This window comes from Miniopterus schreibersii (assembly GCF_964146895.1).
Source record: "Miniopterus schreibersii genome assembly, chromosome: 3".
In the NCBI taxonomy this organism is placed as follows: Eukaryota; Metazoa; Chordata; class Mammalia; order Chiroptera; family Miniopteridae; genus Miniopterus; species Miniopterus schreibersii.
Window position 1 is genome coordinate 4,463,529 of NC_138103.1, and position 12,436 is coordinate 4,475,964.

Genomic DNA, 12,436 nt, shown 5'->3' on the forward strand with positions numbered 1-12,436 from the left:
TGACTTTTCTGCATCTATTGATATGATCATGTGATTTTTGTCTTTCTATTTATGTGATGTATCACATTTATTGATTTGCAAATATTGTACCAGCCTTGTACCCCTGGAATAAATCCGACTTGGCCACAGTGTATGATCTTTTTAATATATTGTTGGATTCAATTTGCTAATATTTTGTTGAGGATTTTAGTTAGCATCTATGTTCATCAGGGATACTGGCCTATAATTCTCTTTCTTTGTAGTGTCTTTATCTGGTTTTGGGATTAGTATAATGCTGGCCTCATATAAAAAGAGCTTGGAAGTGTTTCTTCCTCTTGGATTTTTTGGTACAGTTTGAGGCAAACAGGTGTTAGTTCTTTGACTGTTTGGTAAAACTCCACTGTGAAGCCATCCAGACCAGGGCTTTTGTTTGCTGGGAGCTTTTTGATTACTGCCTCAATTTCATCAGTTGTTATTGGCATATTCAGGTTTATTGATTCTTCCTGATTGAGTTTTGGAAGATTGTATGTTTCTAGGGATTTGTCCATTTAATCCAGGTTGTCCAGCTTTTTGGCATATAGTTGTTGTTCATAGTATTGTTTTACAATCCTTTGTATTTCTGTAGTGTCAGTTGTCAGCTGTTACTTCGCATCTGAAGTAACAGTATTTTATTTACTTGGGTAGTCCCACTTTGTTTCTTGATGAGTCTGGCTAAAGGTTCATCAGTCTTCTTTATCTTTCCAAAGGAGCAGTTCTTGAATTCATTCATCTCTTGTATTTTTTTGGGGGCCTCTTTGTCTTTTGTTTTCACTCTGATATTTATTATTTCCTTCCTTCTACTTTGGGCTTTTCTTGTTGTTCTCTTTCTATTTCTTTTAGTTGTAGGGTTAGATTGTTTATTAGAGGTTTTTCTTATTTCTTGAGGTAAGCCTGTAATGCTATCAACTCTCCTCTACCATAGATTATGGGTTGTTGTGTGTTCCTTTTCATTTGCTTCCAGGAAGCATTTTATATTTTCCCTTTCTACTGGTTTTGATGGGGGTTCCTCTCTAAATCCTTAGTTATAAGACTTCTGTTCAACTGGTCTTCAGATGGTTATTCAGGTTGATTTTTCCCTACTTTAGTCTCTCTTATGTTATGGTCCTGGGAGGAGGCAAGTGCAACTTCCACCTACTCTGCAGCCAATTTGAACTCCTTCAACATTCTAAACTTTTACGCTTTCAAAGACACCCTTAACAACTTTTGTCCAAACAAATGTTCATCAACTGATGAATAGATACAGCCATACAATGCAATACTGTTCAGTAACAGAAAGGAACTAAATACTGAGATCTGCTATAACCTGGATAAACCTAAAAACATTACTGTAAATGAAAGAATGCAGATATAAAACCATTCTACTTATAGAAAATATCCAGAATTATCAACTCTATACAGGCAGTAGGCATATTAGTGGCCCCTGGAATGGACATGGTAATGGTGATTAATTGTAAACAGACATGGAGCATCCTTTTCAAATGATGGAAATATTCTCATGTTGCCCCATGGTACTGATTGCACTATTTTATAAATTTACTAAAAATAATAAATGAAATAAATAAGTTAATTAATTAAAGCTGGTGACTTATAATAACTCAATAGAGTTTTTTTAAAAAGCAGAGAGAGGATTTTACAATCCAAATATGATGCAAACTAAAATGTGACATTTTTATTATTCAGAGGTTTTAAGAAAATATAATTTGACCCTAATAATTATATTTTATTCTGCAGATTTAGTGAAATAAAATTACATTTTTCTTTTTGTGGCTGCATATAAATTTTTTGCTTCTACAACAAATTGCACGCACACACACACAATAAATAGGCTTATCAATTTTTAGAATCAGTCTGAAATATGAAATCAACCTAAAATATAGAAAACTTAATAGAATGCCTTTTCCCCCCCTCATTTTGATCTGTCTGCGAATTTGCCTTTCTTTTCTCTGTGTGACACTTAAAGCTTAGTGTTTTAGGGAACTTATTAAATCTCCAGTTTAAATAAGGAGGAGTTCAGTTTCCTCATTGGGAATAAAACTGGGATAATATTAGCTAACTTGAAGGGTGCTGTACATATTCAAAATAATGTACGTAAAGCTATTTTCACATAATAGGTGAGTGACTGGTAGTAACTCATTCTAAGTCTGGTTGTGACCTCATGAAATTTATCTTGGATTTTATTTTAAGGATTCATTTCCCTCCTTCCCCCAAGTCTGTAAAAGTAACTTTGGTGCAGAAAACCACTCAAAATAGCAAGCCTCTCCACTGCAGAATAAACAGGTTTTTCTTATTTTCCACAACCTAAGCTTAAATGTGGAAGTCTGGAAAGGAATAGGTTGTGATTAAGGATATGGGGAGCCCCAGATACTCACGTGTTTTAGTGCAGTTCACATAGATGTTTTTAAAATCGTGGACACATAGTTTTTTTAGTTCATAGTCATCAAAGAATTTGCTGATACTCATTGCAAAGTGGTAACTAGGAAGCATCAGTAACACATTATCTATGAAGGTTTTGGTGGTCCCAGGAATTATACTGCCTGTGATTTTTGAGTGGTGGACACACAATGCAATATACAGATCATGTATCATAGAAATGTACACCTGAAACCTATATAACCTTATTAACCAATGTAACCCCAATAAATTTTCATTTAATTAAAAATTAAATAAAAAGAGGATAGATTAGTTTCAATTATAAGAAAGTAATGAATCTCCCATAAAAAACTTCCCCAAGATAACTAAACAATTCCAGGAGAATTACCAATCTAGCAGATGATCCTTGAGAACACTCATTATTTAAGTCAGTAAGCTTGTTCACCTTGATAGCTTGTAGCATGGATTTGTCAATTATAGAGTTAAAGAGAAGGGCACTTACCATGTAGGGAGCTTGCAGAACTGGAAGTTGCTCTGGGTGAGTCAGTGAGTGAGTGGTGAATGAATGTGAAGACCCAGGAGATTACTCACCACTACTGTAGACTTTATAAATACTGTCCCACAAGCCCTCCCCCTGCTTCCTTCCAATAGGTTCAGAAATAAAACATGAAATCTGTCAATGCTGCTCCATGGGTAGGATGTGGGGTGAACTGACTGGAAATACTGAGGAGAAGCTGGCTGGCTGAGGAACAGACCACCATAATAGTAATAAGAGGGAGTGAAGGGGCCTCTGAAGAGCAGTGGGAATATAAAACCAAGATGGAGAGAGAAAGGAACCTTGGGGATTGTCATGGCACTGTGGTTTTGGCTCTTGCATGTTGTAGTAGAGGTCAGATTAAGGAACTTCGTGGTATCCATAAAAAAGACGGTGTTTAACATGGAGAGTTATAGTACTGAGGATTCAATGTTTTGACTTTGGAAATTTGTTTTTGGTTCCATTGGCCCTATCTGGCACAAGGGCTCTCTCTGACATTGAACTGATGTAAGAAATATAACTTATCTATGCTGTACATCATTACAACCTGAAAATATTTCCAGAGTCCAGGGACGGGCTGGCTCCACCCTAATGCAGAAAGCTTTTACTAAAGTGTCAGTGGCACTTAATACTGGTTGAGGTAGTTTCTGTGGACCTGTGTCCTTGTACAGGATCTTATGTCCTCAACAAATTATTTACAATAATGTACTCTGAAGACCATCAAGCCATATTTGGGAGGGTTGTAGCATCTTCTGAATATGTAGCGTTGGGGGGTCAGGCTCCTCTGTGCTGAAACAGGTCAGTGGCTGACTGATTGGAATGTCATTTGTGCTCTCAAAACTGAAGTGCTGTGAGTGAGAGGGAATCTATTGCCAAGCCCCACAGATATTGCTCCAATCAGAGAAAAAAATTTTTCCTGAACCACATATCCTTCCACTTACAGGAAATTCCGCTCCATTATAATCTTATGAGATCACTGTTGCATGTGTGGTCTGTCATTGACCGAAACATGATTATGTGGCACATGGCTGTAGTAGGGCAGAACACTTGGTAGAGTCTATAGATAGTATAAAAGTGATTGATAACAATACCACTGACTTAGGGAATGAGCATGGGTTCATAAGTCCTGCTTGGCTTTTAGCCTCCTATGCAGGGCCTCAAGTCTTCCTCACAGGGCATAATAGCACTTCTCGGAGAAGCATGCAAAAGAATTAAAAGCTGTGCTTGGACCACACACACTGTTTCCTTTTGTGTGAGGCCAACAACTAAAGTTAGGGAATGAGTCTGGAAGCTCTCTTGGCAAAGTTCTGCCACTTAGGCAGAGCTGTAATGATGAATAGAGTTCAAAGTTCATGTTGATACAGGAGTTCAGCCAAGGAATGTTCTAAAACCAAAAAAAAAATCCTATTTGTGATTATTACCAGCAGTTATCCTCTCCTAGAATCCTGCTAAAATCAGGTCTCAAAGGAAGGGAAAATGGTTTAATGATGACTATATTTGTTGCATATTTTTTTGTTTTCTTCAGAAAAAATCTCATTAAGAGGGTCAAGATGTGCTGCATTAAATTAGGCAGGAGTCAGCCCACAGGACCTCCTACTCTCCCACCTCCCTACCTTGCTCTCAAGTGAGTGCTGTTAAGATTTTGGAACTGCGCCCGGCCGGGCATAGCTCGGCGGTTAAACATCGACCTAGGATCCAGGCGATCAGGGTTCGATTCCCGGTCAGGGCACATGCCCGGGTTGCGGGCTGCAGCCGATCAATGACTCTCTCATCATTGATGTTTCTAGTTCTCTCTCTCCTTCTCCTTTCCTCTCTCTGAAATCAATAAAGATATATTTAAAAAAAAAAAAAAAGATTTTGGAACTGAAGGACCAAGTCTGGGACAGGGGGACTATTTCCAAGGAGACAAACAGTTTGCACTCTTACGTTGTAGTTTCTCACCCTTCTTCTCTCATGGAACTGGAGTGACACTAAGTCCAGCCCCTTCAGGGGGCTTAGCACTTTTCTCTCACCTCCTTTCTCTTCCCCATTTCCTTTCTCTCCCTCTCCTTCAACTTCACTCTCTCACATACTCACTGAATAAATATTTGCTGTGTTCCAAAAAGCATAGTTTTTCAAATTCCTGGAAAGTAAGTGCTTCACAATTAATATTTTTATTCTCTAGCTCCTCCATCCTCATTTATTTAATGTACTTCCTAGAGAAAGGGGAAATTGTGGAAAGTCCTTACCATAGAATTTCATCATGACGTGAACGACGAGGCTGAAAACAGTTGAAAAGTAGTTAAAGACGGTGAGCCTGATGTAGGCAGTAGTGCCATTAGAAAACAGGAAGCTTCCCAGATACATGAGAGGAACAACAGACCAACCGTACAGCATGAAGATCATCATTGTGTACAGACCCTGGTAGCCTTTCACAAATGCATGCAGTTCGCAGTACTTGAACACTACCTGAAACAGATGCAGAGGAAGGGCAAGGTGAAGAACACTGCAGCAAGGAGCCCGGCCAGGCTGAGGGAACAGTGCGCACTGCCGCCGTCAGCCCATGCAACACTCATTACTTAAACCAGCTTACCCGCTGAAGAGTCTTGTGAGCCTGAGCTGAACCACCTCGTCCTCGACAAACAACTTCCACAAACAGAAGGACTATATTTCTATGTTCTTTTCTTTTTTCCCTATTTGGACAGTGTTACTTTTTATTCCCTACCCCCAATCCCATGATTAAAGTCAAAGTAATTATTCTGCATTAAGCCCAACTCTGAATTTTCCCAGAAAAAAAATGACCTAGGAAGTAGGCTATTTCTCTACTGCTCTTCCCTGGGGCTGCTGTTGTATCATGTAACCTCTCTCGCATAACTCCCCACATTTAGAATGTCTCCTGGCTCATCTCTGTAACCCCAACCCCCTTATATCTATCTAAGCAACTCAGGGGACTCCTTATCCATTTATTTCTTAAACTGTTTAAGAATCAGAAAAGGAAGTATACCTTTAGAGTGGACTAGATTAGGAGGAGGAGAACCTCCAGAGCTATGAGAGAATTTTCCAGAGGTATGTATGATAATAGTTGTTAATTACAGTTTCTCTAAAGATAGCAAGATTGCCCCTTTGGAGCAATCGCAGAATTATTTAGCAAGGCTACTAACAGAGAAAAAGAAGGATTAAAATAAAAATAGCCCCTATTAGAACCCTACCATGCTCCTAGAAGTAGTTTATATGTAAGCAACAGTTTAAAGAAAGTATATGTAGAGAATCAGCCAGCTTGGGTGAAATAGCTATAACTGTAGTTGTTTCCCCCATTCCAATTAAGAGGATGAAACAAAAAGAAAAATACAGTCAGAAACACGCTAGTAACCTAGGAGGAGCTTTGTTCCAAGGCTTATAATGCTTAGAGATGTCTCAAATTAGAATCTATTTCAAAGAAAATTTAAACTTCTACTTGGATACATTTTTAGGTAGGGTATGATTCAACATGATAAAAGTATAAATTCTCCTCAAATTACTCTAAATAGAAATAGCAACAGGTGTTTTTGAAATTAGATAAGCTAATTTTAAAGATTACATGTAAACAAACAGGACATGTCAACATAGCCAGGAAATTCCATAGAAGAAGATTAATGGGAAAGGTAAGAAAGGTCACTACAGAAAACATAATTAAATGTATTATAAAATGACCATAATTAAAATGTATTGGGATGCAGAGATGACGGCGCAGGTAATAGCTGTGCCCGCTGCCTCCCACAACTACATCAAAATTACAAGTAAAATACAGAACAACCATCATCAGAACCTCCTGAAGTCTAGCTGAACAGAAGTCCTACAACCAGGGAACTGAAGAAGCACCGAGAACAGTAGGAGGGGCGGAGACGTGGGCGGATAGGGGCTGAATCACAGAGACAGGCTGAGGGGCCACACCTGGTGTTACACTGTAAACTCAGGAGGGATATCTCAGTGGTGGAGGTTTCCTGGAGGAGGGAGGGGTCCCAACCTCACATCTGGCCCCCAGCGCAGGGTTCCAGGGCCAGGAAGAGAAGTCCCCACAACTTCGGGCTGTGAAAACCAGTGGGGACTGTGGCTGCGGGGGTCCCAGGCTTTCCTCTTAAAGGGCCCATGCACGGACTCACTCAGATGCGCTCCCTCTGAGCTCCAGCCCTGGGCAGCAGCTTGAAGGGAACTTGGGACATTCTGGAAGGAACTAACCTGCCTGGAATCAGGGTGAGAGGTGGAGGGGCAGCTTTCTCCCCGGCAGAAGAGCTGGCGGAGGCCATTGCTCCTATGGAGAGCCCTTCCCCCCACAGAGCCAGCAGGCGGGCACCATATTTGAATCTCCAGCACCTGACTCACACCTTTGGCCCCACCCTGGTGATTCCCAGAGACCCTGCCCCTCCCTACCTGCAAGCTCATCCAGGCCATTTCCAGGGACTTTTCTATGCAAGTGGCCTCTTGAGTCTCAGGCTTAGGATTTTCCTAAAATCTCTCAAACAAGCAGCAGCTGGCCTCAGCATGCCCCATATGACTTGATACGTGGCCCCAGGCCTGGCACTAGTGGCAGCCTGCATTGGTTCATAGCTTGGCCTCTCCTGGGCACCTCCAGCCCAGCACAAATAGCAGCCATCTACTGTGTAGTTCATACTGGGTGGCCCTGGGAAGGGCACAGGCAGAGACTGACTTTGCACCTTCTGAGAGGCCCCAGAGACAGTGCACCTGGTGGCCAGACTTGACCACACTGGATTACAGCCCTACCACCCACATGCACGAGTGACACACTCAGGGGGCGCACTTGATGAACACCAAAGCTCCACTGAAGTAAATCCTGCTCCATAGGGGTGTCTCCAGCACAGCAGCTCTCTGGCTGTAGTTGCAGTGGGTCCTCACAGCTGATTGACGTGGGGGTCAAATCCTCCCAGTGACGCCAACAGCAACCAAGGCTCAACTACAACAGGACAGTGCACACAGCCCACACAGGGGAGCACCTGGATGGCCCAGCTCAGGTGACTGGGGAGGCTGAGACACTGGACCCTACAGGACACCTACTACACAGCCACTCTACAAATTCCAGGAGACATAGTAGCTCTACCTAATACATAGAAACAACCAGGAAGCAGTCAAAATGTGGAGGCAATGAAACATGTCACAGTGAAAGAACAGAAGAAATCTCTAGAAGAGGAACTAAATGAAATGGAGCCAAGCAAGCTAAAAGATACAGAGTTCAGAATAATGGTTTTAAGGATGCTCAAGGATCTTAGTAAGACTATTAAGGCAACTAGTGAGATCACCCATGACAATCAAGTACCAGTCAGAAATGAAGGCCACACGAACTGAAATGAAAAATAATTTACAGGGAATCAACAGTAGAGTAGCAGACGCTGAGAATCAAATCAGCAATTTGAAACATGAGGAAGTAAAACCACCCAACCAGAAGAACAAAAAAGAAAAAGAATCCAGAAACATGAAAATAGTGTAAGGAGTCTCTGGGAAAACTTCAAGAGGCCCAACATTCGCATTATTGGGGTGCCAGAAGGGGAAGAAAGAGGGCAAAAAATTGAAAACTTATTTGAAAAAATAATTACAGAAAACTTCCCCTACCTGGGGAAAGAAATAGACTTACAAGTCCAGAGAGTCCCAAATAAGAGGAACCCAAAGAGGTACACACATCATAATTAAAATGCCAAAGGTTAAAGACAAAGAGAGAATCTTAAAAGCAGCAAGAGAAATGCAGTTAGCTACAAGGGAGCACCCATATGACTCCCAGCTTATTTTTCAACAGAAACCTTGCAGGCCAGAGGGAGTGGCAAGAAATATTCAAAGTGATGAAAAGCAAGAAACTACAACCAAGATGACTCTGCCCAGCAAAGCTATCATTTAGAATTGAAGGTCAGATGAAGAGCTTCACAGATAAGAAAAAGCTAAAGGAGTTCATCACCACCAGATCAGTATTACAAGAAATGTTTAAGCGTCTTCTCTAAGAAGAAGCTAATGAACAAAATATTCTGACAAACAAAATAGACCCAGAGACATTGAAGCATGCAACAGACTGTCATATCTCAGAGGGAAGAGGGAGGGGGTGAGGGGTGTGAAGAGATTAACCAAAGAAGTTATATGCATATATGCATAACCCATCGACACAGACAATAACAGGGTAAAGGCCTGGGGAAGGGTGGGAGCGAGATGGAGGGAGTCAATGGGGGGGGGGGGAATGGGACACCTGTAATACTTTCAACAATAAATGTAAATTAAAAAAACATATGCATAACTCAGGGACACAGACAACAATGTGGTGAGAGCCAGAGGGAGGAGAGGGAAGATCTCGGTGGAGGTGGGCAACGGGGGGCAATGGGGGACATCTGTAATAATGTCAACAATAAAAATAAAAGATTAAAAAAGAAGTGTTTTGGGGCCAGAACACCAATGAGCACTGCTTCAGCCACTTTTCCTAGCTATAGCCAATAATAAACTTCTTAAACAAGGAAAAACAAAACAAAACAAACAAACATATTGGTAGTGGCAAATTACAGATACATCAATGAAGTAAGGAATACAAAATATACTTAAATCAATATTAGTTAATATACATCAAAAGTAATGTTTCAAATCAGTGGGCATTGGCTATCCAAAAAAGATGGTAGAATGATGGGTTAATTATTTAGGGAAAAACCGGAATCCTCACTTGGCTCTTTACCTAATAATAAATTTATGAATGAGGAGGAAACAGCAAAAGATGACACTAGCAAAGCAAGCTGTACCCAATGTGTAACGGCCTGATCGAGTGAAAGAGGGAGCTCCCAGACAGATTTCCAGAACTGAGCTGTACAATGATGAAAACAGCGTCTCTCAAGGCTTATGAGAGACATATCTCCAAAGTGATGTTAACTTAGCTATCTAATCCCTTGGTGAGGCCAGTATGAGATGAGCCCTTGTCCACGTTTCCCATGCTGTATCCATGCCTAAACACAGACTAGCTTACAGCAGGAGCTCAATGTTTGTTGAATAAATAATTTTATGTGTTCAGGAAGGTAGGGGCTTTCAAATGTCTTCTATAGGACATCTAACGGTAATGAAGATGGGGACAGACTGCATGAGAAGGAAGCCTCATCGCACAGTGTCCCTGGTAACATTAACTCATGTGAAAAGTTACTTGTTCGGCTTTCCCAAGCCTTCATACATGGGCCCAGTGATGGGAAAAGGTAGAGGACTTTACTAAACCCCACTCAAAATCTCCTGAAGTGGCAGGTAAAACAGTGCTAGGAAAGTTTAGTTCATCAGGGGTTGGAGCCAGCAACATGGTTAGCTGAATCCTTGTCTCTGACATATGAGCAATACAGTTACCTGCTCTGTAAATGTGACAGGCAGAGAGGGGTTGAACAGGAATCCTGGTTGCTAGGCAAAATGACAGAATCTTGCCTCCTCGTTTGGTCCAAGAATGAGTCCAGTTGGTGGCATTTCACAGAACCAGAGCAGGGTGGGGGAGTATCCCATTAAAAGCCAGGGGATATCCAAGTCAGATAAATGAGCAAAACTAAGAAGCCATGTAGAGCACCCAGTCTGAGAATCATTAAGGGAAATTTTAGGTGGAGGGGAAAAAGAGAGAGAGGTGAAGAGAAAAAGTGGGGGAAGGAGAAGATGAGAAACAGAGGAAGAAAGAGAGAGAAGGAGAGAAACAAAAAAAATACAGCTGGAGTAGAGTAAGATGCTAAGGCAGAGAGAACTACAAATATGAGAGCAGAAATAAGTTTGACATACATTATCCAGGATAACTTTGAATGTATAAATGACAATGAGCTTTGGAATAACCTCAACCAGGGTTCTAACTGTACAATCTGAGTGAAGTAAGATAGGTAACTTATTTCTGTGATCCTCAGTTTCCTTGCCTGTAAATATGATGAATTAACATAATTTCAGGTAAATGTGTAAAATTGAGTGACGTAACAAAAAACACATGACAAGTAACTTTTCTCATGAGCCATAAATGGCAATATTGGTATAAGTATTAATAATGGATGGTCTTGTTTATAGAGCTATTAACCAGGAAAAGATAGCTGGGTATGCAAGTCAAGTTTCAAGTCAGAGAAAGAACAGATTCCTGACATAGAGATGAGATGATTCAGGGGTTTTCTGATTGATTTCAATACATACTGCATTACACAGAAGGAAGATAGTAAAGCCAGAGACCATGTCTGGAGCAGTTCCCCCAGTTCCTGTGGTGAAGGATGAGAGTAGCATCCCTCACAAAGAATGGTGGTTTTCCCTTGTTATGCTGGTCAGCTGGTGAGCTGTGAGCAGGAGAGACTGACAGGAGAACACCATCCAGAGTCTTGCACTGTTGTGAGATGAAAGCCCCACACTACTCTCTGCACCCTGGGACTCCTCTGTACATACTATCTGCTCACCACACTACCACCACCATCCCTGCCCCAACCTGCCCAGCCCCCAGTCCCCGCTGAGAAGCTGTTCTAGCTGGTGGAATCCTGGTTTTCCTTCAGAACCAATCCCAGGGCCCCTGTGCAATAATCATGTTTTCTTATGGTTGTAGGAGCCAGATTGACTCACAGATTCTCCTTTTTCCTCCAACTATTTTTACCATTCCATGGTATAGTTTGGTAAAGAATGGGTAGTTTATCCACTATAGAGGATAATAATAGCCCATTTTAGAGTTTTGGGGCAGGGCATAATGTCGAGAATTACATGAGAAGCCAATTCAAGAGAGACTTTTCAAAGAAAAGTATTTTCTCCAACTGAAAGAATACGAGGGAGAATGTTTCCACAATATGTTCTCTGACATAATAAGCCAAAGCAGTTTCAAATTTCGTTACAACTTTTATTTTAAGACACTATTAGTTGAAGAGGAATTTCCTGTGGGTGACAGAAAAATTAGCCTTCATGTAACTTCAGCTAACACTCACCAGTAGTAAGCAGCAGGAAATGGAGAAGTAGATGAGATCCCACAGCAAGGCAGAGAGCCAGTAGGCAAGTACATAGGCCCCACTCACAAACTGGATGTGCTTTGCCTTAGTGGTTCTCTCAGTCACTGTCTGGATGCCAAAGCTACCGATGACAACAGCCATGCCAAAAGAGAAATTTAATACTATCTGTCGTCCATTTGTAGGCCTACAAAAGATGAAATAAAAAATAAAATGAATGATGAAATAAAAGTAGAAAATTATTTCAATAGCTATTTTCTAATGTAGATGGCCAAATTGCAAGGGGGTAATATTAAGGCTCAATTACAGTAAAAGGAAAATCATACATACACTGCGTGAGACTCATAAAGAGGGTATGGCTGAGGCTTGTTGGAGACTTCAATGGAAGCACTGGGGCCAGAAAGTGACATAAAGAGGATGTTGTCTAACACTGCCAGGGATGTGGCAGCTGAGTGGTATGCCTCATTATTGAACAAAATAGTAAATACTGTTTTGTTTTCCTTAACCTCAATGGAAAGTGCAATAATGGAGAAGACATTACACTCTTTACTTTCCAATATGTAATCTGTTATATTACCTAGAAAAAAGAAAGAAATTGGTC

General features: G+C 41.0%; 1 protein-coding gene across 1 annotated transcript in view; it reads right to left on the bottom strand.

Moving 5' to 3' along the window:
- The window catches only part of LOC308554459 (phospholipid-transporting ATPase ABCA3-like), a 244,167-nt gene that overhangs the window by 32,774 nt on the left and 198,957 nt on the right, over positions 1–12,436 (bottom strand). The window contains exons 19-21 of the mRNA XM_081131699.1: positions 12,166–12,412; positions 11,818–12,022; positions 5,152–5,371 (exon numbers count right to left, since the gene is read on the bottom strand). Of these exons, the coding sequence (XP_080987825.1) occupies positions 5,152–5,371; positions 11,818–12,022; positions 12,166–12,412 (672 nt within the window). The remainder of the gene's footprint in view (positions 1–5,151; positions 5,372–11,817; positions 12,023–12,165; positions 12,413–12,436) is intronic.